The sequence below is a fragment of the Aquarana catesbeiana genome, linkage group LG04 (genome assembly GCF_042186555.1).
Source record: "Aquarana catesbeiana isolate 2022-GZ linkage group LG04, ASM4218655v1, whole genome shotgun sequence".
NCBI lineage: Eukaryota > Metazoa > Chordata > Amphibia > Anura > Ranidae > Aquarana > Aquarana catesbeiana.
This window is the reverse complement of record NC_133327.1, coordinates 294,147,060-294,174,131: the sequence shown is the minus strand read 5'-3', so window position 1 is coordinate 294,174,131 and position 27,072 is coordinate 294,147,060. Positions and strand designations below refer to the sequence as shown.

Here is a 27,072-nt window from a genome sequence, read left to right as displayed (position 1 = left end):
AACATACATGGGCTCCATAAAAATTCTCAACTAATTTTGGAGTCTTGCCCTTAAAAATGTTGAGCTCCACTGATCTAAAAGAGAATGAAGTGATATCATAGTGACATCATTTTCTCATTTATAAAGTAGGATATGATTGTTTGCTTTCTCTACATGTGACAGGAGGATTGCTCCCATTTTCCCTTCATGTAACCTACTTTTTTTCTGTGCAATGTGCATGACCGGAAGACATAGCAGGAAGTCAGTACGTACTGCAAATGTAATGTGTTAAGGAAAATACATTATAGAAACTATTTTTATACTATCAATACACATACAGTACAGTATTATATTATTTAAAATAAGCTAACATTATATCTAGAAAAAAATGTTAAATGACCAGAGTTCCCCTTTAAAGGTGAAAACTTCCTTTCATGAAGGCATAGTGGAATTGGCAGGGGGTAAAGAAACTTTCCTAAACCATGAGAAAATCCTAATGTCTAATCCCAATGTAATAAGGCAGTATTTATAGTAAACACTAGCCAACCAGGAGTCATCTTTTTCTATTGCTAGAGATTATTGCACACTGCTTTTTTTTTAAATATACCTTAATCTGCAGATGTTATATTGTGGTTATTCCACGTACATCAATTGTGCCAACCTAAAACAGCTCACCTGTAGTAGAAGAATAGGCTTAGCCCTTATTAAATAATGGACGGCTGCCAGCTCTCGCTGCTAATTACGCCCACTCGCATGTAATCGCTCATGCAATGATTATATGCGATTGATCAGCCCTGGGCGCAGGTAATTGCAGCCAGGGTGCATTTGCAGGTATGAATGCATCCTTAGATGTACAATAATAAATGTCAGTGTTGAAGAAGGACAGGGAGTATGTGAGAGAACATTTCACATGATGTTGATAAGACTAACAATCACCATCCCTAAAGATATGCCAACTCATTTTTACAGCTACCCAGAGATGGCAATGAACAGAACAAGCAGTGCAGAAGTATTTATCTGGACTCTGTTATATCATCAGAACCTTGGAACGTACAAAGTAGCCTTGCAACATCACATGATGCTGTTCACTTTGAATACCTCATCAAAAAAATTGTGTTTTCCCCTCACACATGATTGTATAATCAAAGTGAAGACAACTGCACCTTATTTACTAATGTTCACTTGGAAAGTGAAAACACACTTTGCTGGATGAACAGCCTTTATTTTTTTTTTTAGTACATATCTTCTGACCAGTTAAGCAAGCCATAGTCGGTTCGAATCTCAACCGGTTTAGCAGGGACTGGTCGAGATTTGAACCATCCATAGGCAGGCAGACTGATCCTTCCATCAACTTGAGTACAACCAGAATGTCAGATTTGTACATGCGATTATTACCATAGCAAAAATCACTGTGTTCTCCTGGCAGGGACAGCTCCCTATGCAACCAGGGGGGTTGAAAAGAAAATTGCAACATCTATGACCTGCCTTAGAAGTCACCAACCATTTAAACAATCAGATCTGTATTAAAGTAGTCCGGGAGTATCAGTTACTTCAAGCACAACTGAAGCTTATGTTTTTTATTACTGTAATGTAGTCAGGCTGCATAAATAGTAATCGTTTTTGACCACTTTTTATATTTTGAATAAAGAAGTTTGGTGCAGCTAGGGTTAAAGAGCCATGTGGTGTCAGCACACTGGGGAACTGGACCTTCACTTGAACTCCAGGCACAAAAACTTTGATTGAAATATATTCCTTAATAGGCACAGAGTATATAAATCCACTTTGTACAGTATACACCAAAGCCTTTTGCACACCCAAATGTTATCATAAAAAGTGACATCATCACAGTGCTGCACATAGCCTGTGCAAAGAGCAGAGCGGTGGGAGGGACCCAGCAGGCTCCACCCACCACAGAAAACTACAAGAGGGGGCGGAGACGAGACCAATCCCCCTGCACAAGGCGAAAGAGCAGCAGTGACCGGTCTTTATTACTGTGATCTCCTGCACAGAAGTAACATTTTGCATTAGATTACTGTACAGAGCTGCAAGGAATACACAAGCACACCAAGATTTAAGTGACAACACACAAGTCTTTTATTTAGATATTATTCCTTTATTCCAGAGTTCAGCTTTAACACAGAGTCAATCAGTTTGGGTCCCCAACAGTCCAACCTGCCCTTTTCCTATCAACAGTGCTGCTGAATGAGTGTAATAAGTGTTGATTGAAGCACCCTAGCTGCAGCACAATAGTAATTCAAGTGAAAAAAGAAAGTGGTCCGCATCTATTACTGTTTATAGAGCCTGACTGCATTACATAATAAAAGTTTTATTTGGGCTTTATTCAGCAAAAGAGTCATTCTGATTGGATCTATATAGGTGACTGTTACTTTAAAATAAGCCAATGTGAAAGTAAAAAAATTAGGTAATATATTGTTCTTAAAGCGGAGGCCCCCCCCCCAATTTTTTTTTTAAAAGTTAGCAGCTACAAATACTACAGCTGCTGACTTTTAAAATAAGGACACTTACCTGTCCAGGGTGCCCGTGATTTCAGCAACTGAAGCCGATCAGTCGCTCGGCTCTCGGCTGCTGCTGCCGCCATCCTCGGTGAGGGAATCAGGAAGTGAAGCGTTGTGGCTTCACTTCCTGGTTCCTTACTGCGCATGCAGGATTCGCGCTGCGCAATCTGGATGGTCCCTGCTGTCTCTGGGACCCGTGTATATATTTACCTATAATATATTTACTATATTTACACAGCCGATTACGTCATCGGCACATGCGTTCTGAAGGAATGGCCACCCGTGCCGTTCCTTCAGAATCCTGTGTCAAAAATTATGGTTCCCTCATGCATGCGCAGGAGTGATGTCATCGCTGCATCGGCCAGTCACACAGCCGGAGTGCGTGGCTCCGGAATGAAGATGGGTGAAGATGGGCGCTGCCTCCAGTGATGACATCGCATTGCTGGAGGGCTTCATTTTTAAGTAAGTTTCACATAATGTGCTAGTATGCGATGGATACTAGCACATTATGCCTTTACCTTGCAGTTCTGGAAAAAATAAATAAATAAACAAACAAACAGCGGTTTGCAACCGCTTTAACTTTCCAGAATGATCCATTGAGATATACAAACATACTATTCAATCTAGATTTAGTAAGTTGTACAATTACATTGTAATATGTAAAGCTAGCTTTACTGTGTTGATTTACTAAAGAGAAATAGGCTGTTCACTTGGTAAGGGATTTCCCCTAGAGTTTAGTGAATGAAGTGACTTCCATCATACAATCATGTGCAAGCAAAAATTATGTTTTTTTGTTTTTTTTGTTTAATTGTCCTTGCATGTGATTGGATATTCTTCACAAAGTTAAATTTCACTGCATTGACTGGGGAAAATTCCCTTGCAAAGTTCAACTTCCCTTGCAAAGTGCCTATCTGCCTTTAGTAAATCAGTCCCATCTGTCTACCTTGACACTGTACAAAGTGTTACAATGTAACCAGATACACTAGAAGTGTAACTTCACACACAATGACTTTGCTACTCATACAGAACACAAACAAGATACATTAGTAATGGAAGGCCTGCTCATAGAAGTGTACAGTCTGCACACATATATAACTGGCTCTGACATTGATAAACAGTGTATATGTGCTTGCCACACATCAATGTGGATTTGGTATTCGGAAAATAATTACTATTATTTTATTTATGCTAAATATAGAATTTGAAGAACTTAAGGGGTTGTAAACCTTTGTGTTTTTTCACCTTCCTATGCATTAAGGTGAAAAAACTTCTGACACTGACCACCAGCCCCCCAGTTTTACTCACCTGAGTCCTGTATTCCCACACCGGAGACGTGCTCTTCCCCTCTGCCCATTGCCTCGGCTCTTGATTGGATAGATTGATAGCAGCACAGCCATTGGCTCCCTCTGCTGTCAATCAAATCCAATGACGCGGGTGCCGGGGGCGGGGCTGAGTCCGGCATTCTGCATCTATGGACGCAAATGCTGGACTGAGGATCGCGCCCGCAAAGGAAACACCCCCCCCCCCCCGGGAGAGCTATTCTATTAGGGGGCTATACCATACGGGGAGGAGCTACCAGCGCCGCCAGGGGACCCCAAAAGTTGAGGATCGCGGCCACTCTGTGCAAAACGAACTGCACAGTGGAGGTAAGTATGACATGTTTGTTATTTATAAAAACAAAAACTGAAGCTTCACAATCACTTTAAAGCATTTTTAAATGCAAAAACAAAAATAGCTTATATCGCAGCTTACCAGTGCTTAGTTTTCTTTTTTTAGGCTTTTTTCCTTTATTCTTAATTCTTTTTCTTAATTTCCATTATTATTATTCCTTTGCAACTTCCTTTAACAGACCAAACAAAGTAGCAGTTAGAGGGAAGAGACAAACCATTTAACACTGACAGGGGAGCTTACAGTGCTCAGCTTTCATTGTTAAATATTTATCCAAAAAGCAAAAAAAAAAAAAAAAAAAAAAAACTGTAGGTGCTTATAAACTGTTAGCTGGAGTTCGGCTTCAATTTCTTAGTCAAGTCCATCTGTATCTGCTAGTGTATCTAAAGCTGGCCAGAGGTGAGTCCATTTTGTCATTCGACCAGTGGGTTGAACGAAAAGAACTGACCCAAAATGGAATCTTCCCTGCTGTGTCCTTGCATTCCGACAGTGGCACTTTCTCGCTGTAGACTGCAGCGCTGATCAAAAGGAAATTTTCCAACAGGGTTGTTAAACAGAAGTCGATTAGTAGACCAACTTCTGGTCAACCAAAATGCCCATACATGGATGGAAATTTGGCCAGTCCCTGCTGAACCAGGAAATTTTGATAGATGTATGGCCGGCTTAACACTACCCTTTCCCCAGATTAACAATGCCACTGGCTAAAGTTGTCTCCGTTGCTCCTCCATCCAGAGTGGAGACACCCCAAAACAGGAAGTGTGTTACTGACCCAACTACCAGGTGAAAATAAAGAAAAATGCCTAAAAATGAAAACGAATGCAGCCACCACAATTAAAAGCTCAACACCAGGAACATAAACCCCCCCCCCCCCCAACCTTTGCATTACATGGGTTAAATTCTTGTTTCAGAGGCAGATGATTAAGGTGTAAAAATGTACTGTACTCCTTACTCCATCAGGCTTCCTCCATTACTACAACTTAACCCCACAGCTGCTCTGTAAGCTGTGACTGGCTCTGGTCGCACTTAGGTACAGGGTTGTTTAGGGCAGGGGAGGAGAATGCGAGGGTCATCTGGACCAGCAAATCAGGTATGTGAAGGAGATTGTTCTGCAATCCCCTACATAACAAGCAAATAAAGTGTATCTAAACCTAAAACCACAAATGTCATATATTGTAGCTTACCAGTTGCTAAACCCACTTAAACTGGTTAAAGCTTGTAGGAGCAGTTTTTATTCTCCCCTGATTGTCCTATGAGGCTGCATGACCCCTGATCCTCTGCCTGGACAGTGCTGATTGGCCCTGTTCCGATCACATGCACCCTCCTGAAAAAAAAAAAAAAACTCTCTAGCAATACATACCAACCTGAGCATGTGCAGAGTGGGTCTGTTCTATCAGCAGATGGATTGGGGACAGTGGAAGAAGGGGAGGATCAGAGAAGACAGGATCAAACAGCCTTTACACACAATGCATAGGAATAACCTCTTAGGTTCCACGGTGAGTCTAACAAGCATGCGTCACTGCATATACAGACTGAGTTTACTATTGTGGGTTTAGTAACACTTTAAATGTCATGGATGCATTTGTTTTCTTTTTATCCTTTTTTCCCCCACCTGATGATCCAGCCAGTAACATACTCCCTGTCATAGGATGTCATAGGATGTCATAGGATGCCTTCACCCTATGGAGAAGCAAGAGAGACACCATTGGACAGCAACATTGTCAGTCTGGAAGGAGGGAAATGTTAGATGTACTAGGTGGTTTTAGATAGACTTGACTAACAAATTGAAGCCAGAGGCTTTCAGAGGCTTCTTACCACGTGAGGCTTCTTACCACGTGAGGCTTCTTACCACGTGAGGCTTCTTACCACTTGAGGCTTCTTACCACTTGAGGCTTCTTACCACGTGAGGCTTCTTACCACTTGAGGCTTCTTACCACGTGATCAGCTGTGACCAATCACAGCTGATCACAGCGTGAACCAGGAAGGTTCTCACTGACAGGGAGAGCCGATCGGCAGCTCTCCCTGTCAAAGGGGGGGGGGGGGGGGTCTGTGCTGATAATCAGCACATTGGTTATCAGCACAGCCCCCTCAGATGTGCAAATAAGCTATCAATCAGTGCCCAGCATTTCCCCAATAAAAAAGCCTTCAAATGCCCACCACAGTGCCAATCAGTGCCCACCACAGTGCCAATCAAAGCCCACCACAGTGCCAATCAGTTCCCACCACAGTGCCAATCTGTGCCCCAGCAGTAACACCTGTCAGTGACACATCAGTACCTCATCATCAGTGTTGCCCATCAGTGCCACCTGTCAGTGCCAATCAGTGCTGCCTGTCAGTGCCCATCACACCCGCCTGTCAATGCCCATCACAGCTGCCTGTCAGTGCCCATTAGTGCCGCCTGTCAGTGCCCATCAGTGCCGCCTGTCAGTGCCCATCAGTGCCACCTATCAGTGCCCGTCAGTGCTGCATATCAGTGCTGCCTATTGGTGCCCATCAGTGCTGCATATCAGTGCCGCCTATCAGTGCCCATCAATTCTACATATCAGTGCCTCCTCATCAGTGCCACCTTATCAGTGCCAACTCATCAGTGCCCATCAGTGCTGTCTCATCAATGCCCATCAGTGCCGCCTCATTAGTGCTCGTCAGTGAAGGGGAAAAAAAAATTTTATGACATAAACTAAAAAAACTTTTTTTTTCAAAAGTTTAGGTCTTTTTTAGTTTGTTTATCAAAAAATAAAAACCCCAGGGGTGATCAAATACCACCAAAAGAAAGCTCTATTTGTGGGAAGAAAATGATAAAAATGTAGTTTGGGTACAGTGTTGTATGATCGCACAATTGTCATTCAAAGTGTGACAGTGCTTAAAGCTGAAAATTGTCCTGGGCAGCAAGGGGCGAAAGTGCCTGGTATTGAAGTGGTTAATGCGAAAAAAAGTTTTTTTTCTCTTTTTGGAAAAATGGTTTTATATAAGGATGTAAGGATCCCTGTCAGAGGGTTGAGGCAAACCATTTAACACTAAGCCCTCGTTCACATTGGAGCGACTTGCCATGCTATTTGACAGGTCAATCCCTATTGCCAGCAATCACAACATTCAAATCGGTGCAAAGCTGACTTTGCAGTGCCGCATTGATTTGACATAGTAGTTCCTGCACTACTTTTGAGGATTTCGGGGTGCGACTCGAATAGACATATGTGCATGAAGCCGCACAGATGTCTTCCAAGTCGCACTGACATGTGGCTTTGAAATTGTGTGATTTCAGATGAAGTCAAACGATTTGAAAAGCCGCAGTCAATGTGAACGAGGGCTTACTAACACTTTTGCTGGACAGAAAAACAACAGACTTACTGACCAGATCAACAGGTTAAAATAAAGGGGAAAACCTATAGCCTAAAAAAAAGAAAACGGATCTCATCTAAAGATAGGAAAGCTGCAATGTATGAATGTTTCATTGGGTTTAGATACACTTTAACCCTTGCAGTGTGTTAGGATTGGGGGGCACTGCAAGGGAGGATTTTTTTTTTAATTTTCCTGGAATTAGTCTTTAAAGTATAACTAAAGGCAAAACTTTTTTTTTTTTTTTTTGAGAGAGAGGCATTACAACCCCTGTCAGTTTATACTGCTGTCTGTGTCCCCGTTAAGGATATTCACCTTCTCTAATTGTCCTGCTTACCATTATCATAGAGAGTGAAAGTAAAAGAAGATCCCAAATTTTGAGTTGTCCCCAGAAAAATAAAATCTTTTAATGGGATCCCCAAGGAATTCCCTTCATTTGCAGGGATTTCCTCACGCTTCCTGTTTTGGCTATGGGACAGGAAGTGAAGGGAAATCTCCGCAATGGGACACAGATGGTGAAAAAAAAATCTGACAGGGGTTATAACCCTCTCTTGCTCTATCCAAAATGACAAAAAAAAAAGTTTTTGCCTACAGTTCTACTTTAAGGTTTGATTTTATTTTTTTGTGTTTTATCAGCACTTTCCTTAGTGTGCCCATGACTCCCCATGATTTCTATGTAGTGATGACTCCCTCACTGGCAGCTCCTTTTATGTGGAAGGTGTCTATATAATCAGATAAAATGGTGACAGCTCCTGGGCAGGATCCATCATGCCAGGCTGCCCAGAAATGGCCCTGGCAGTCATGGTTGACCAAAGGCAGATGTCCCTTGTATAATGGGATGGGGAGGGATGCCAGGGCAGAGGATAGAAAGTGACATGAAACATTTGTTTACTGACAGGCAGTACAGAGGGCTGAGAGTATATAAAGGGTTCCTGGGTTGTGCCCAGCCAGTTGGTGTTCTTTGTGTGCTGTACACAGGCCGGATCTGTAAGTGGGATGTTAGAGGTAGAGAGCCATTAGGAAGCCTTCACTAATCACAACAAAGGAACAAGCCACCCTGCTTCTCTGCTTGTCGCAGGACCCTGCACGTGTGCGGCCGTCCAGTAGAGGGCGCCAGACACTCAGCTAGGCTTGGTTGCAGTCATTGGAGATGGTTTGATCGCAGGGATCATTTCCTGTTGCCCATCCTCAGTAAATGATTCAGGCAGCGATCTCCTGAATGTCACACCATGGTAAGCCGTGTGCTGTCAGCCTGCGATCTCTCTGTATTTCTTGCCGATCCCTTCTGCCGATTATACAGATCGTGTGTGTATGTTCTCTCCCCAGAGCTCGGGCACAGCGTCCTATCGCTGCTCCATGTCTTCCTCGGCCGACTTGTCCGATGATGACGATTTCAGCCAGAAGTCAGGATCGGCCTCTCCGGCGCCGGGTGACACTCTGCCCTGGAACCTACCGAGACATGAGAGGTGCAAGAGGAAGAGCTCCGGGGCGGCCGTGCTGGACCCTGCCGAGAGGGCGGTACTCAGGATCGCCGGTAAGTGTTCATCCACTCCTCATCATCAGCACAGCTCCAGGGACACACTCTCATGGTGGGCACACACCTTACAATTCTGTTATCTATTCCAACAAAACACACACAACTTCTCTTCACATCCATTTACACTCCATTTCTATTAGATTCAATCTAAGGGAGTCCATCCAGGGTGGAATGTTATCGATCGGTGTGCATCCATTGGCAGATTCTCTCTTCATGTATATGATCACATTTCTATCAATCAGAATATGAGAGTTTATGGTGGAAGTGGAGATACTGTCTATTATTATTATTATACAGGATTTCTATAGCACCAACAGTTAACACAGCTCTTTACAATGTAGAGGCGGGACAGTACTATTACAAATCTACCCATGTGTGGTATATCAAGCAGACAGGGTGTCAACTATATTATTATCATAGGAGATGAATGGGAAAGTAATGGATGATTTATGGAAGCGTATATGACTTATACAAGTCACCATAAGTTGGCTCTTCTACAAAGATGACTAGAACCACACTCATCTGTTGCTGGATGATGATAATAACTTCCCCATTCATTGCTGGAGATCAGGGGATGCTGATGGGTAAATTTATACATGATCAGGGGATGCTGATGGGTAATATCATACATGATCAGGGGATGCTGATGGGTAAATTTATACATGATCAGGGGATGCTGAACAGTAATATCATACATGATTAGGGGATTCTGATGGGTAATATCATACATGATCAGGGGATGCTGCGCACTATAATGTTGATTGGTAATATCATACATGATCAGGGGATGCTGCTCACTATGATGTTGATTGGTAATATCATACATGATCAGGGGATGTTGAACGGTAATATCGTACATGATCAGGGGATGTTGAACGGTAATATCGTACATGATCAGGGGATGTTGAACGGTAATATCGTACATGATCAGGGGATGTTGAACGGTAATATCGTACATGATCAGGGGATGTTGAACGGTAATATCGTACATGATCAGGGGATGTTGAACGGTAATATCGTACATGATCAGGGGATGTTGAACGGTAATATCGTACATGATCAGGGGATGCTGCACACTATGATGTTGATTGGTAATATCATACATGATCAGGGGATGTTGATTGGTAATATCATACATGATCAGGGGATGTTGATTGGTAATATCATACATGATCAGGGGATGTTGAACGGTAATATCATACATGATCAGGGGATGCTGCACACTATGATGTTGATTGGTAATATCATACATGATCAGGGGATGCTGCACACTATGATGTTGATTGGTAATATCATACATGATCAGGGGATGTTGAACGGTAATATCATACATGATCAGGGGATGCTGCTCACTATGATGTTGATTGGTAATATCATACATGATCAGGGGATGTTGATTGGTAATATCATACATGATCAGGGGATGTTGATTGGTAATATCATACATGATCAGGGGATGTTGATTGGTAATATCATACATGATCAGGGGATGCTGCGCACTATAATGTTGATTGGTAATATCATACATGATCAGGGGATCACTGTATATATAGGAGGGGGGTTTACAATCATAGAAAAGGCCTTGTCATTAGGGGCCTGTCAGCTGGGTAGTGAAGCAGCCTGGGCAGACATGTATTGTGGTGACTAAGCTATTTCAGTGCTATTCTTCTCCATGGCCAGAGTGTTTGTGTGCACAGGAAGCCTACCAATCAGTTCCTGGTGACCTGTGAGGACATCTGTCATTTGAATATGTTTAGCTCCCCAGAGTTATGATGGCCGTATGCTCTTTTTTTTTTTTTTTATCCAGTCGATGTGTGATTCAACCAAAGCAATCACATCTGTAATTGAACACCAATACGTTCCCTTTCGATTAATTTAGACTCAGATTAGATTGGTCCCAATCAGCCAGGAAGGAAATTTATTGGTCGTATTGAATCATTCAACATTAATAAGATACTTTGTTCGTGAATATGATTATATTTCAGTCATCCAGACTATGGGATTACAAGTGAAAACAGAGATGTGATTGTTCATTTCATAAGTTACAATCATATTTCAACTATCAACCAAAATCCACTGCCTTATCTGTGACATATTGATTGAATTGGTTTTTGACTTAGCAACATAGATCAATTATTCATATCGGAAGAGATTGATCAGAAAAGAAACTAATCATTTATTGATGAGAAATCATACCCTAATTTTAGTGCAATTACTGCAAGACCCCTATATATTGAGATTCTCTGTGCCAGATATACAGGGAATTTCAGTATATGGGGGACTTGTACTAGTTGTGCTGAAAGTAAGGGTATGATATCTGGTGAGCTTTTATTGTACTTTATAGCACTGTGAGAGCAATATTTTGATTGTTTTATTTATTGAAGAGTGTATGACCACCATAAAATACTCCATCTATATGTGATCCTTTTATTACATGGTGCATCTACATCATAAGGAACTAGTATCTTCTTTAGAATAGCGTATAAGGATTGTCATGGTAACACAAGCCACCTTTTTATTTATCTGGATAATTTTATTTATTTATTTTTTTACAAATACATCTGGATAGTCTTAATTCATCCTCACAGATAAATGTCTTGATTTTGTTTATTTAAAAAAAAAAAAAAAAAAAAGAAGAATGGTGCAGAATATAACAGTACAGGCAGTAGAAATGATATCAAGCTTAGTGCTTTTGAAAAAGTTTATTTTTTCCAATAAGAGCCCTTACATCCCGAATGAAATATTTCGGGCAGCATGGAGGCTTGGCGTTATTCACATGGAGCGGACTTCATACCAATCAGCAGGGGATTTGTCCATCGATCTCCTACTGATCGAAGCAGAGCAGGAGAATGACAGGTCCATGTCCACTTTGTTTATGCAGAGCGGACATGGACTGAGCCTGCTTTGCTCTATGGACCGGTGGGTGTAAACAGACTCCACTGTCTGTATACACCAGACTGTCCTTTGATCCGAACCACCTAGATGGAGGGGGACGGATCCCCTTCTGTTTATTTTTAGCGGACCGGATCAGATTGGAGGTAGGTGGGTGTAAATGGACACAAGTCCGATTACACCCACCAGCCCATAGGGGTGAATGGAGGGTCCAATCAAGCACGCCTAAAAAAACTGACAGGTGGACCTGATCGGACCCTGCGTGTGAAAGGGGCCTAAGTGGTTAGTACTCCCGCCTTGCAGCACCAGGTTCCCCAGTTCAAACACCAACCAGGACACTAAATGCCTGAAGTTTGCATGTTCTCCCTGTGCTTGAGTGGGTTTCCTTCAGGTACTCCAGTTTACTCCCACACTCCATAGACATGCTGGTAGGTTAGTTGGCTCCTCTCTAAATTGGCCCTAGTATGTGTATGTATAAATGTGAGTTAAGGAGCTTAGATTGTAAGCTCCGAGAAGGAAGGGACTGCTGGGAATGGAAAATGCTGTATAAATTGTCAGCGCTATACATTCCTGCAATAAATAACATTTGAATTGTAATAAATAAATCAAAGCTAGAATTTGATTGGCTGCTACTAGTAACATGTTCCTTTTCAAATCATTTCTACACTTGATACCTATTGTGTTTTATTGGCATGTTTAAAAGAGTCTAAACAAATGTCCATGCCTTAACAGTTACTTACAAGAAGGTTAGGCCTCATTCATACACGTGGCTGGGAGGCGGCATAGACAGGCGTTTGAGCTGCAGTTTTAGGCCAGCCATAGACTGATCGAAATTTGTCCGGTTCAGCAGAAATCAGCCGAATTTCGATCTGTCTATCAGGCTGGTTGTACTGAAGTTGATCCATCAATTGACTTCAGTACAACCAGCTTGTTGGGTTTTTGTGTGCGTTCACTGGCGGTGGCTATAGCTGCCAGCAGTGATCATTATAGTCTGGCGGTTGGGAAACCTCCCACTGTCAGAATACAATAGCCCTGCAGGAGGGATCCCCCCCCACTAAAGCTGAATGTGTAGATGGGGAGAACAAGCAATTTTCTTTCCTTCAACCTGTGGCTGAAGGAAAGAAAATTGTATAATTTATGGCTTGCTTTATCGACCCACCCCCCTCAGATACCCACCTAAAAGATAACATGCAGTCACTTGGGGTCTTACACATGCTGTGGCAAATATTATACCCTATGTCACATTTGGTGGACAGGACTGCAGCCCAAGGAAACCCATTCAACCTAATGGGACCACGACACAAGTCAAGTGCTTGGCTTGAGGTTGCAGCACAGTATTTACATAGAAAATCCCTGTCCAGCTTTTCAGGGGGGTGCAAGTATTGACTTCAGAATGCTTGGCAATTGCTGTTCTGCCGCTCTACTGCTGCTCTTCCATGGTGGATTGCTATTTAGAGGGATGGTAGAGAGTGCTGCACCTATGAATGAGCCTGTGAGGTTAGTTAGTGATACAATAACAACTTAGTCATTTAGCACTTCCAAGCACACTGACGATCTACAAGGTAAAGTAATCTTTAGAAAGTAATAGGATTTAATTTTCCTGATGTTTCTGATTGGTTTCTGTAGGTTGTAGGACTTTGCATGAGGTTTCTTGATAAAATCTGAAAGAATCAAGTATTTTATGATCAGGACATCATGAAAACAAGTAAAGGAAACAATGAATGAAGAGCATTAAGCCTCATGCACACTGGATGTTTTTACAGATGTTCCCCGGGCGTCTGGTGTTTTTATTTTTTTTCCTGTCTCTAAACTCCCCTGCATATTAGCCTATGTGTCCATGCACATATAAGCATCTGGGCAGTGTTTAGTTGCAGTAAATTCCAGAGGGAGGAAAAGAAAACGACTGCCAGTGTGTCCAGGAGCAGCAGAGTTTTGCCAGAAAAAATGATTGTAAATGCGTCTAAACACGCGTTAACACTAGGCACGTTTAGTGCTTGAACATTAATTCATTTCATTGGCCAGAATAAATTATTTATTCTGGCCAATGAAATGAATTAATGCCCAAACGCTTGACTCAGGTGAACGCGGGTTAACGCTGCTAAACGCATTACGCATTTTTACAAGCATCAGGTGTTTGTTTTTTTTTTTTGCCAAAACAGAAGACTTCTAGGAGAGTTTAGAAAACATCCTGTGTGTGCATAAGGCCTTAATTGTCCTGCACAAAAAAATGTTAAACAAAAGACAAAATCATTATATACACACACACATATATATATATATATATATATATATATATATATATATATATATATATATATATATATACTGTATCTTTATTCAAATGATTGTCCCTCTAAAGATTAACTCATAACTAAAACTATGGGTTAGGATTTCGTGGTGCAATCTTGTAACTAAACAAAGACATTTTTCATATTTTTTGTGTATGTATTGATGCTGTCTTTTGTTATTTTTGTTATACATTGTTTATTGCCTGGAGTCATGGTAGTTTCCCCCAGTTTTGTAAAATGTTTCTCCCTTGGGGGTTTTGAACTTGAGAATGGGTTTTTCTGTAGAGCCAGTTGCCTCCGGAGTTCCTTACATAAAAACAAATGATAATGTTGATATTTTCCTGGCTAGTTTTTGTTATGCAGTGTTATTTAATGTTTTCTATGTGATATATACAACAGGATGCATAATATAAACCAAACGCCACATTCCATCTCAGTTTAGTAATTATACAGCGTATGTCTTCAGTACATTTCCATTGAATATCTTCCTTATGTTTCTGGAGAAATAGAAAATGTTGAAGCGATTTGTTGAGTAGGATGCTCAGCCTTGAATTTGACATTGTGTATTGCTGTACTTTGTTGCAGTGCTTTGCTAATGGGTGTTACTTAAAATAATTTCTGCTTGCTGTACCAAAGGGTGTATTATTGCAGAGGAGTTTGCAGCTTCTTGTTGCCTTGCTAAGGTGTGGGAGGGAATAATTACAGCTATGTACAAGAACCTGAGATGTGGGTCATGGTAAAATCTTATCCTTCCCTAAGGAGCGCACTGTTAACCCCTTATCTCCCCATCACACCTTGGTTAACAAAAACCTGATGATGCCTTTTACTGTGCTGGCCAATGCCACTTATTTTATACAGTAATTCTTTCCTAAGGTCATCCTGTGAAATGATGTCACTGCAAATGACGTAGCTGATATTGAGTAGATGACTTACGTTCTGATGGGAATATTATGCGTGCAATCATTCGATTGAATCCGTGAATAAGATTGGATGACTTCCATTTCTCTGTAAATAGATGTACAGAATGAATATTTAAAGCAGGCCGTAGTCTTGGTCTATGTATGCGATGACCTGGGGCATGCAGTGTTGTTTTTCTAATTAGGTCTGCTTTATTGTGTAATCACCAGCTGATGGATAAGTATGCTGCACCCTCTATTTTGTCATACAATCAATGACTATGCAAGCAGTAATATATCTTGCAGTATTGATTGGGTCACATGACTGGTAATGGTAAGGCTCTTGGGAGTTTGAGTAGTATGCCAATCCAACCATTGAAAGGGGCAATTTATGATTCAAATATCTAATGCCCTTATTATTTCTGTTTATGATGCATTCATTCTTTGCCATATAGACTGTAAATTGTTTCCTTTGAGGTAAAGGCCAATAATGCAATTAAACTTCCTGAATATGGGTTATATTGAGACCAGACTACTGTGCAACTAAAGTGATTGATGTGTTTTAATTTACAGGACTGCTTGCTATTGGGCAATATCCTCTAATGCTTCCCCTAAGGATATGCTATCTTCCATTTCCCCAATGTCTAACACAGTCCACATGTCCATGTGATTACAGGCTCTAGTTTGACTGCATGTAACATCTGAGCACCATGTGTTCTGACAGGGAAAGTGTCAGCCTGGCCTGCTATTGCTTATGTTTTACACCACTGGTTTTCTTGTAACCACAGTAAGAACCACACACTGTAATAGTTATCTTTAGAATGTATGTATATTATATAGACACCTGAATATTGCCAGGAGGCTATTAGATTGTAAGCTCTTCTGAACAGGGCCCTCTTAATCCTCTTGTATTTTATTGAATTATAACTGTATTGTCTCCCTTTTATATTGTAAAGCACTGCGTAAACTGTTGGCGCTATATAGATCCTGTATAATAATAATAATAATGTACATGATTGACCCTTAAAGTGATACTAAACACACACTGTTTAATATACATGTCCCCCTCTATTTCTGTATGTGGCTGTTGGCACTGTAATTATTTTAATAGAAAAACTAAGTGCCCTTTTCCTATGTGATATACAGCTGTCACATGACCCAGCTCTTTCCTATCCTGTCTGCAGGGAAACAATGGCAGGAGGAGCTTCTAGTCCTCTGCTGCTGGTCACATGTTCACAAAAAAAAAAAAAAACATCCTTTGGATTACGGAGTAGAAATAAATACATATTATCAAAAATTATTCAATTTCCCCCATCCACACATTCGATCTGGATGAGGGAATCCCTCCACTGTGGTATCGTATTCTGACAGTGGGGAGCCCTCCTCGCCATCAGAACACACTGATCAGCATTGCCAGCAATGGAGATTCACAGACAGATTCAAAAATTTATGATTTTGCAAGCTATTTTTAAATTTACTGAAAGTTGGCAACCCTAATGCCGACTTGTGTACAATCAGCCTGCCCATAAATGGATTGAAATTTGGCCGGCCCCTGCTGAACTGGCCGAATGTTGATCTGTGTATGGCTGGCTTTAGGGTGTCTCCACTCTGGATGTATAAGCAACAGAGGCACCTTATGGACAGCAGCCTTCTCAGTCTGGGAGGAGGATAGTGTTGGATAAACATCAGATTTAGGTAGGCCCATACCATAGATGATGCAATTTTCTTTGAAAATTGCTCAATTCCCCCATCAACATAGTCAAGGTTGATGGGGGAAGGAATCCCTCCCATGGAGCTATTGTGTGCTCCCGGCGGGGGGTGCAGGAAGCCGTTCCAGCCAAGAGAGAACACAGTGATTATTGCTAGCGGCTATAGCTGCTGGCAATAATCGCATGTAAAAATCCAACATGCTGGATGGATCGACTTGGGTACAATCAGCCTGCCCACAGGTGGTCTGAATCTTGTCGGGTCACTGCTAAACCGGCTAAGATTCAAAACATCTATGACCAGCTTTAGATGGATTTGAATAACAAATTAAAGCTAAACTCCAGCTAATACTTTGTAAGCAATTACAGCAACAGTTTTGTTCTTTTTAGGGTAAATGTTTTACATAAATGAATACAAGCTGATCATTGTAAGCACCCCTGTCATTGTTAAATGGTTGTTCTCAATCCTCTGCCACTTTTGCTGGACAGCATGATCTGTTACAGTAAGTTGAAAAAATAACAGGTTTACTGGCAAGATCAACAGGTAAAAATAGAGGATAAAAGCCGAAAAAAAAAAAAAAAAGAAGAAAAGTTCTACAGTCACCACATCTAGGAATTGGTAAGCTGCAATATATGACGGCTTTAAATAAACAGAAAGAACCGGCAACCATAGAGTGTAGGAAAAAAACAAACATCCTGTAAGAGAAGAGTCACATTCCTTGATAGACATCAAGCATTATATAAGCAATGTAAAATATGTCTCCAGTAAAAAATATTATCACAGCACCAGACTTACTGTTTAAATATTTTCACTGGGTGCGTACAAGTTCAATTACTTTATAACATGGAATTCCATCCAGTTTGTTTTTATTTTCCAAGAGACTAGGAGAGGCTTCAGTTTTTACTAGTCTTTACTGCTAGACATAGTTCAGTGAGAATATCGCCTCCAATGTGGCGGTGGCGTTCAATGCTCAAGTGGGAGCTGTACTTCCTGGTTCTTGTCTCCGGAGGCCATTCTTCATCTGTTCATATAATAAAGGATTTTGTAACACCATAATAGTTGTGTCACTAGACCCCTCCTGGATAATTTAGCAGAGAATGTATTTCACAGAGAGAAAGCAGGGGGATCACAACAGAATTCTGATTGTCACAGTTGAGATGTGGGAGAGAGATCTTGCTGTGGCTGGGATAGAATTAAAGCTGCACTTTGGGCACTAAAACTTTCAATTAAATATATTCTGCAATAGCCACAAAGGATTTAAATCCATTTTGTGTGCACCAAATGTCTTTGCAAACCTAGATATTATCATGTAAATGTAACAGAGACTTCATCTCTGTGCTGCACATAGCCTGTGCAGGAAGCAGAACTGTGGGAGTGGCCTAGCAGCTCCATTCACTACAGGCTGCCTGTGTTTCGTCAGATTAGGCGACCCGTCAAATCTTATAATGGAAGTAACGCTCCGTCGCGGCCATCTTGGTACACCCTGGAGTCAGCCGCAGTAAGCCTACAGTCTGAAGTTGCCAAGCGGACATATTTTTACACAAAAGTCTTGCATTTCACGTTTGTTTTTACCACTAAACTGAGCTTATATCGTAAATTACAGTATTTAGAAGTCTTTGACACTGTTCCGATGTTGAATTTTAAAAAGAAGTGGTGTTCTGTCGGATTAGCAAACGTGTGAGATTGGCAGGCTTTCCGCTGCTTTTAAAATTCAACATCAAAAACAGTGTTACAGACTTCTAAATACTGTATTTCACAAAATAAGCTCAGTTTAGTGGTAAATAAGGCCCCTTTCACACTGGGGCAGGGGCGGCATTGGCGGTAAAACGGCGCTATTTTTTAACCGTCATTTTAGCGGCGGTATTCTGGCGCTAGCGGGGTGGTTTTACCCCCCTGCTAGCTGCTGAGAAAGGGTTAAAACCACCGCAAAGCGCTGCTGCAGTTTAGCGGCGGTATAGCTGCACTGCCCTATTGATTTCAATGGGCTGGAGCGGTTTAGGAGTGGTGTATACACTGCTCCTTCACCGCTCCAAAGATGCTGCTTGCAGGACTATAAACCCTCGGGGCTTTCACACTGGAGACACAGCAGCGACTCTTTCAGGGTGCTTTGCAGGTGCTATTTTTAGCACTGTAGCGCCTGCAAAGCACCCCAGTGTGAAAGGGGTCTAAGTGTGAAATGCAAGACTTTGGTGGGTGTAAAAAGATGTCCACTTGGCAACTTCAGACTGTAGGCTTAGTGTGTCCGAGTGCGGGGTGTACCAAGATGGCCACAACAGAACATCACTTCCGTTACGAAATCTGATGGGTCGCCTAATCTGATGGAACACCTGCAGAAAACTACAGGAGGGGTCGGAGACATGACCAGCGACCCTGCACATAGTTAGAATGGAAGTGAACAGTCTTTCTTGCAGGAAGCTCCTGCACAGATGTAAAATTTCACACTGGATTTTGGAACAGAAGGAAACAATACAAAAAGCACAGCAAGATTCAAGTAAGAATACACAGGACACTTGTATTTAGATAATATTTGCTTATCCCAATGTCCAGCTTTAAAGACTGCTTTGGTGGTAGTTCATCCAAAGCTATAAGAAAAAAAAATATAACATTTGGTAGTGTTCTGTCTTTGAGGCTTTCCATAGTGAAAGTTAGGTATGGCAATTTTACATCCAGCTAAGACCAATGTAAGTATGTATGTGCCTTACCTGTGGGTTACCCATGAAAGGTGGAAATCACAGTATTAGTCACTGCTACTAATGATCTCCATTAGCTTCTGGATTCCTTGATGAAGGTAACGTGTTCTATGATCGGACAAGGTGGGGACCATGTTGTCACTGCCCCGTCTTTTCTCCTTGTCCAATCAGAGAACGCCTTTCATTCATTGAGAAAATGCAAAGTGTTCATGAATGGCGCCCATACAAAGTTTGACCAATCTAATTTTCTAAAAATTGCAATACGTAAACTCCAGGTTTAAATGTTGCAAATAATTTTTAAAACACTTGGCTGTTTGCGGTTTATAAGCATCATTACATTTTATTAAATCACTGCTACAGAGTTGTGGAATAGCTTAAAGGGTAAGTTCACCTTTGAGAACATGTTCCCGCTCCTGCAGCCACTCCCCCCCCCCACCTCCCCCATAACAGCAGGCTGGGGATCAGCTCCTTGCACCCGCTGTCAATATTTGAAAAGAGTGTGACCTGCGGGGCTCTGCCCACACGGCTGCGTCATTCATTCACAGAGTACTGTGAATGAAGGAACTACAAGTACCAACAGCCTTTGTGGCAGTTCTCCGTGAACTACCAGGGCGTTGTTGAGTGCTCTAGGCAGTTTATGGATTCTTCCAGTCAGTGTTTAACTGCCTGCACATACGAAGTACAAACAGACAGACACACTGGGGTTGATTTAAAGGCTAATAGACTGTGCTCTTTGCAAAGTGCAGTTGCACACTGCAAGTGCAATTGCCCTAGAGCAGTGGTCTCCAAACTGTGGCCCGGGGGCCGGATGCGGCCCTCTGCTTGCCTTTATCCGGCCCTTGGGGCTCTATTCCTCCCACTGATGACATGACTCTGCCATCTGACACCGACAACAGGGCACTATTTCTCCCACTGACACCAGTAACGGGTTCCTATTCCTCCCTATGATGACCATGATGGGCCACTATTCCTCCTCCTAATACCAAATGTGGTGATGTTTACTCCCACTGATGCCAGGAAAATTTTAATCCCACTGGTCAAAGTCCGGCCCTCCTAGAGTCTGAAGGACAATAAACCGGCCCTTTGTTTAGAAAGTATGGAGACCCCTGCCCTAGAGCTTAGTAAATGAGGGAGCTTTGCTAACTTCCATCATCCAATCATGTGCAGGCAAAAATGCTGTTTTTTTTAATTTTCTTTGCATGTGATTGGATATTCTTTGTAAAGTGAAGCTTTACCTCATTTACTAAGCTCTGGAGCAACTGCACTTACAGAGTGCAACTGCCCTTTGCAAAGTGCACAGTCTATTTGCCTTTAGTAAATCAACCCCTAAGTCTGCAAGAGCACTGCATTACACCTGTGATCTGCCGATCGCGGGTGCAATGCTCTCCAAAATCCTACACAAAAAGAATAGTAAATGCACATTTTTTTTACCTGCAAAAATGTGCATTTATTTTTATTTTGTTTTTAATCACTTACCAACTGCACTGTAGCCGAATGATGGCCACAGCGTGGGCCGGCCAGTTCTGGGAGGGCATCATATGATGTCCTCCCATGATCGCACCTGCTGCGGCATGCGGGTGGCGCACTCTGTGATCGCATTGTCCTCCGGATACTGCTGATTACAGATTGAGGTAAAGAGCCAGTCAGCAGGTCTTTACCATGTGATCAGCTGTGTCCAATCACAGCTGATCACAATGTAAGCCAGTTATTGGGAGAAGAGATCCAATAACTGTCTTCTGTAAAAGGGACATGTACACTGATAATTAGGGAACTGATTATCAGTGCAGTCCCAACAGTGCCCACCAGTGCTGCCAATCAGTGCCCACCAGTGCTGTCAATCAGTGCTCACTCATCAGTGTCACCTATCAGTGCTGCCTACCAGTGCCCCTCAGTGCCACCTATCATTGTCCATCAGTGCCCATCAATGCCGTCTATCAGTGCAGTTTCATCAGTGCCCACCAGTGCTGTCTCATCAGTGCCCATCAGGGCAGCCTATCAGTGCCCATCAGTGCAGTCTCATCAGTGCAGTCTAATTAGTGCCCATCAGTGCAGCCTATCAGTGCCCATCAGTGCAGTCTCATCAGTGCCCATCTGGCAGCCTATCAGTGCCCATCAGTGCAGTCTCATCAGTGCAGTCTCATCAGTGCCCATCAGTGCAGCCTATCAGTGCCCATCAGTGCAGTCTCATCAGTGCACATCAGTGCAGCCTATCAGTGCTCATCAGTGCAGTCACATCAGTGCACATCAGTGCAGCCTATCAGTGCTCATCAGTGCAGTCACATCAGAGCAGTCTCATCAGTGCCCATCAGTGCAGCCTATCAGTGCCCATCAGTTCAGTCTCATCAGTGCCCATCAGTGCAGCCCATCAGTGCAGTCTCATCAGTGAAGGAGAAAAATGACCTGTTTGCAAAATTTAAAACAAACTATGAAAAAAAAAAATTAAAATTTTCGGTCTTTTTTCATTTATTTAGCAAAAAAAAAAAAAAAAACTAGTGGTGATTAAGAACCACCAAAAGAAAGCTCTATTTGTGTGAAAAAAATGAGAAAAATTATGTTTGGATATAGGGGTTGATTTACTAGGCAAATAGACTGTACACTTTAGTGTATGTGTGTCACCGGCGCAAAAACCACTTCTATATTAACCATATGTGTCAGGGTTGCTGCTTTCAAAAAAAACCCTTCATTAAGATGGGCTAAAAATACTGATTCAGTGTGTGTGAATGCGCTACCCCTATAGTGTACCACCACTTGTTCTCTTCCTATTAATCCGAGAGAATCACTTACATAAAATAGAATACAAAATCCTTCAAGCGTGCTGCCAAAAAAAGTCCTTTAGTAATTAATTGTGACTGGCGTGCTCCTATGTTCCTTCAGTGATCATATGTGACTGAGTGAAAAACCTCCACCATTCAGATTGGCCACTCACCAGATGTTTAATAAAGTTGAGCCTTTGGTTCATTCAAGGGATAACCACTCCACCTATGTAACTCTCCTCACCGGCTAAACTCGGACTCCAATGTTCCTCATTGGAGAGCATAAGGGATAAAAACTTTATTAAACATCTGGTGAGTGGCCAATCTGAATGGTGGAGGTTTTTCACTCAGTCACATATGATCACTGAAGGAACATAGGAGCACGCCAGTCACAATTAATTACTAAAGGACTTTTTTTGGCAGCACGCTTGAAGGATTTTTTATGTACTGGACAATATATGGTTATATTTTTTTGTTTGTTATAAGATTATGCATATGATTTTGTATTCTATTTTATGTAAGTGATTCTCTCGGATTAATAGGAAGAGAACAAGTGGTGGTACACTATAGGGGTAGCGCATTCACACACACTGAATCAGACTGTACACTTTGCAAAGTGCAGTTGCCCTCTGCAAGTGCAGTTGCTCCAGAGCTTAGTAAATGAGGTAAGGCTTCACTTGCATTTTTGCTTGAACATGATTGGATGATTGACATCAGCAGATCTTCTGCTCATTTACTAAGCTCTGGAGCAACTGCTCTTGCAGAGTGCAACTGCACTTTGTAAAGTGCACAGTCTTTTTGCCTTTAGTAAATCAACCCCATAGTGTTGCATGACCACACAAAAGTCATTAAAAGTGCGACAGCGCTGAAAGCTGAAAATTGTCCTGGACAGGAAGGGGTAAAAGTGCCCAACAGACAAGTAGTTAATGTAAACTTATCCTTTAAAGTATAACTAAAGGCAGATTTTTTTTTTCAATTTAAGATGGAGAGGTATTAGAACACCTTTCTGGTTTTTATTGCTGTGTATACAGTAGGGAGATTCACACGCTCTATATGTCTTGGGGACCGTTATCACAGAAAGTGACAAAAAACTTTTGAGAAAAAACAGGAAAAGAGGGGAAATCTTTGAAAGTTTTGCCTTCAGTTCTACTTGAGGAAACCCTCAGACTGGGTTCATACTTGTGCAATGCAAGACATTGCATGTGATTTGCACCACATTGTTGTACACATCACATGTGATGTCTGTGCGATGCAAATTCAGCCATACAAACTATATGGCTGAAATCGTATCGTATTTGCACCAAAATGGTACTCTTTTTTCAGGACTCTTTTTTTGGTCTGCACTGGAATCAGATCACATGGGTGTTCACAGGTATGTGAACCGGGTCCTGCACCATTTCACAGTTCATACTGCGATCTGCAAACCGATCTGGGGGTGTCATTGCCTTTCTAGTGACATTGGCAGCGGTTCACAGAGGGCAGTGTAAAACCGCCTGCGATTCCGGTGTGATGTGGGAACCTGCACAAGAGTTGCAGGGTTTCTTACATCGCACCAGTCTGAACCCAGCCTTAATTGGATAATCAAAAAATATTGGTTGTCAGTCACAATCCTTCTGATTGCTCTACCACTCTCTAGAGCAGTGTTTCTCAACTCCAGCCCTCAAGGCACCCCAACAGGTCATGTTTTCAGGATTTCCCTTAGTGCCGGTTCACATAGGGGCGACTTGTCAGGCGACCTAGTCGCCTGACAAGTCGCCTCCCGTTCTGTGCTACGGAACCGTTCTAATAGGAGCGACGCAAGTCGCTCCGACTTAGAAAAAGGTTCCTGTACTACTTTGGGGGCGACTTGGGGCGACTTGCATAGACTTCTATACAGAAGTCGTTTTGCAAGTCGCCTCGGAAGTCGTTTGCAGGTCGCCTCGCTGAGGCGACCTGCAAGTCGTGCCGCCCCTGTGTGAACCGGCACTTAGATGAAATGGCTGTGGTAATTACTAAGGCAATGAAACTGATCAAATCACCTGTGCAAAATAATGGCAAGCCTGAAAACATGACCTGTTGGGGCGCCTTGAGGACTGGAGTTGAGAAACACTGCTCTAGAGAACACATGTAACACTTGTCTGCTTTATAGAAAAGAGAACCACAAGGAGGTTCATTATTACAATTACATTGAAACACGGCATTTGCTGATATGATTTGACACATTATGAGTGTTTTCTTTTTAGTTTATTTGATTAGCTTTTATGCAATACCAAGTATATCAATATCAAATATTTGCCTACATTGGTTTGAAAATAGCCAAGCATTTTTTTGGCATATAACAAAAACAAATAATGTGCAAAGCTTAGTTGACATAGATGCCAAAACCAGGAGTGGTATGCACCTATGTGAATGCTTCCAAGTCCTGTCTGCTGTACAATGTACAGTTCATATACTGTAACTATTAAGTCAGTGCTGTACACATCCCTGAAACCTGGGGCCATAAAATGTCAGGTGACATCTACTTTTGTGCTCTTCTTGTTGTTATCAGTGTGAAGGCAGCATTGTGTCCAGTGCCATTTACCTTTGTTTTATGTCTGTTAAGCCAGCAATACATGGATCCAAATTCGCCCAGTTCAGGAGGGAGCAGTCAAATTTTAATCCATCTATGAGCAAGCTGGTTGTACAGAGGTTGATCTACTGATTGAGTTCTGTACAACCACCCTGTTGGGAAATTTCCACTCGATCAGCACCGTTAACTATAGCCGGCAACACTGATCAGTGTATACTGACAGCAGTGAAACCTCCCCGCTGTCAGAATACAAAGGCTCAGCAGGGAGGATTCCTCCATCCACCTCAGATGAGTGAATGGGGGAATCAAGTCTTTTTTTTTTTTCAGTTCATCCCACTGGTTAAATGAAAAAAAATATGAATATGGGCTGCCTTGGTCGGGACAGATGTCCCTCTGAAAGCCGCCGGTGATTTTTTTTTTCTTCTCATGCTATCAGCGCAAGGAGAAAAAATAGCTGATTACCGTCTCTGTTTACATCACATGATCAGCTGTCATTGGCTGACAGCTGATCACGTGGTAAGGGGTCAAGTAAGTAAGGGCCCCCTTACTCTGATCTTTGATCAGCCAAGCCTCATAGACTCTCTGATTACAGAGCGCGCGCAGGCCGCTCGGGCACGGGAGGGCGTCTATTGACGTCCTCCTGGCAAAGTAGGTCTGCGCTGTAGCCGTCAAAGGCAAACCCTTTGTTTTTTTGGCTAGAGTAAGGGAGGATTTTAACCCCCGTCAGTTTATTTTTACCCTCTGGTGTCCTATTGGGGAGATTTCCCTTCATTTCCTGTCCTGCCAAAGCAGGAAGTGAGAGAAAGTGAGAGAAAATCCCTCCAAAGTGAGAAATCCTAGTGCGTCACCAGGGTCACCATTGAAAGCATTGAAAGCAGTGTTCTGATGTCAACCCAAAATTTGTGATTTTCTTTCACTTTCACTTTTGATGATAAGAGTAAACAGCACAAATAAAGAGGGTAAATCTCCCTAATAGGGACACAGACAGCAATAAAAACTGACAGGTGTCCTGATCACTCTCCACTCTATCCAAATCTAAAAAAAAAGTTGCAGTTTAAAGCTGAACGTCCAGATCTGTGCCTTAATCCAGTGTGAAACTTTGCCTCTGTGCATGAGCTTCTTGTAATAAAGATCGATCACTGCTGTTCTCTTGTGCTGGGTGGCTGGTCTTGTCTCCTCCCCCCTTCTGTAATTTTCTGCAGGCAGCCTGTAGTGGGTGGAGCCTGCTGAGTCCCCTCCCACAGCTCTGCTCTCTGCCCTTTGTGCAGGGTGACTGGTCTTGTCTCTGTCCCCTCCTGTAGTTTTCTGCAGGCAGCCTGTAGTGGGTGGAGCCTACTGAGTCCCCTCCCACAGCTCTGCTCTCTCCCCTTTGTGCAGGGTGACTGGTCTTGTCTCTGTCCCCTCCTGTAGTTTTCTGCAGGCAGCCTGTAGTAGGTGGAGCCTGCTGAGTCCCCTCCCACAGCTCTGCTCTCTGCCTTTGTGCAGGGTAACTCATCTTGTCTCCGTCCCTCCTGTAGTTTTCTGCAGGCAGCCTATAGTGGGTGGAGCCTGCTGAGTCCCCTCCCACAGCTCTGCTCTCTCCCCTTGTGCAGGGTGACTGGTCTTGTCTCCTCCCCCCTTCTGTAATTTTCTGCAGGCAGCCTGTAGTAGGTGGAGCTTGCTGAGTCCCCTCCCATAGCTCTGCTCTCTCCCCTTGTGCAGGGTGACTGGTCTTGTCTCCGCCCCTCCTGTAATTTTCTGCAGGCAGCCTGTAGTAGGTGGAGCTTGCTGAGTCCCCTCCCATAGCTCTGCTCTCTCCCCTTGTGCAGGGTAACTCATCTTGTCTCCGCCCCCTCCTGTCATTTTCTGTAGGCAGCCTGTAGTGAGTGAGACCCCTCCCACAGCTCTGCTCCCTGTATAGGTTATGTACAGCACAATGATGGTGTTATTGCTACTTTTACAAAGTGATATCTGGGTTTGAAAAGGCATTTGGTGCTCACAAAGTGGATTTAAATCCTTTATGGCTATCGAGGAGTATATTTCGATTTTTGTGCCTGAATTTCAGGTTTAACATCTCATGCTGAAAAGATGATTGAGTTCCTATAGGTTTCAGCACTTTAAAAAAAAAACAAAAAAACAATTTGCCTTATCCATTAAGGGTTTCTGTTTATTAATAAAAAAAAAAAACTATAAGGATTCTCTTACCATACCAAAATAGAAGCAGCATTTAGTATTGATTGTCAGCTACCTATGTCAGCAATATATACAGTATACTATTCTTACTAATGG

The 27,072-nt window shown here is 42.4% G+C and overlaps 1 protein-coding gene across 9 annotated transcripts in view; it reads left to right on the top strand.

Annotated features, from left to right (window-relative positions):
* Positions 1-27,072, top strand: part of DST (dystonin) — a 690,079-nt gene that overhangs the window by 55,661 nt on the left and 607,346 nt on the right. For 8 of the 9 annotated variants that reach the window (XM_073626702.1, XM_073626693.1, XM_073626691.1 and 5 more), the window contains exon 4: positions 8,820-9,027. In XM_073626702.1, the coding sequence (XP_073482803.1) occupies positions 8,820-9,027 (208 nt within the window). Of the gene's footprint in view, positions 1-8,591; positions 8,726-8,819; positions 9,028-27,072 lie in introns of those variants that run through there. The other variant, XM_073626695.1, reaches the window with a different exon arrangement.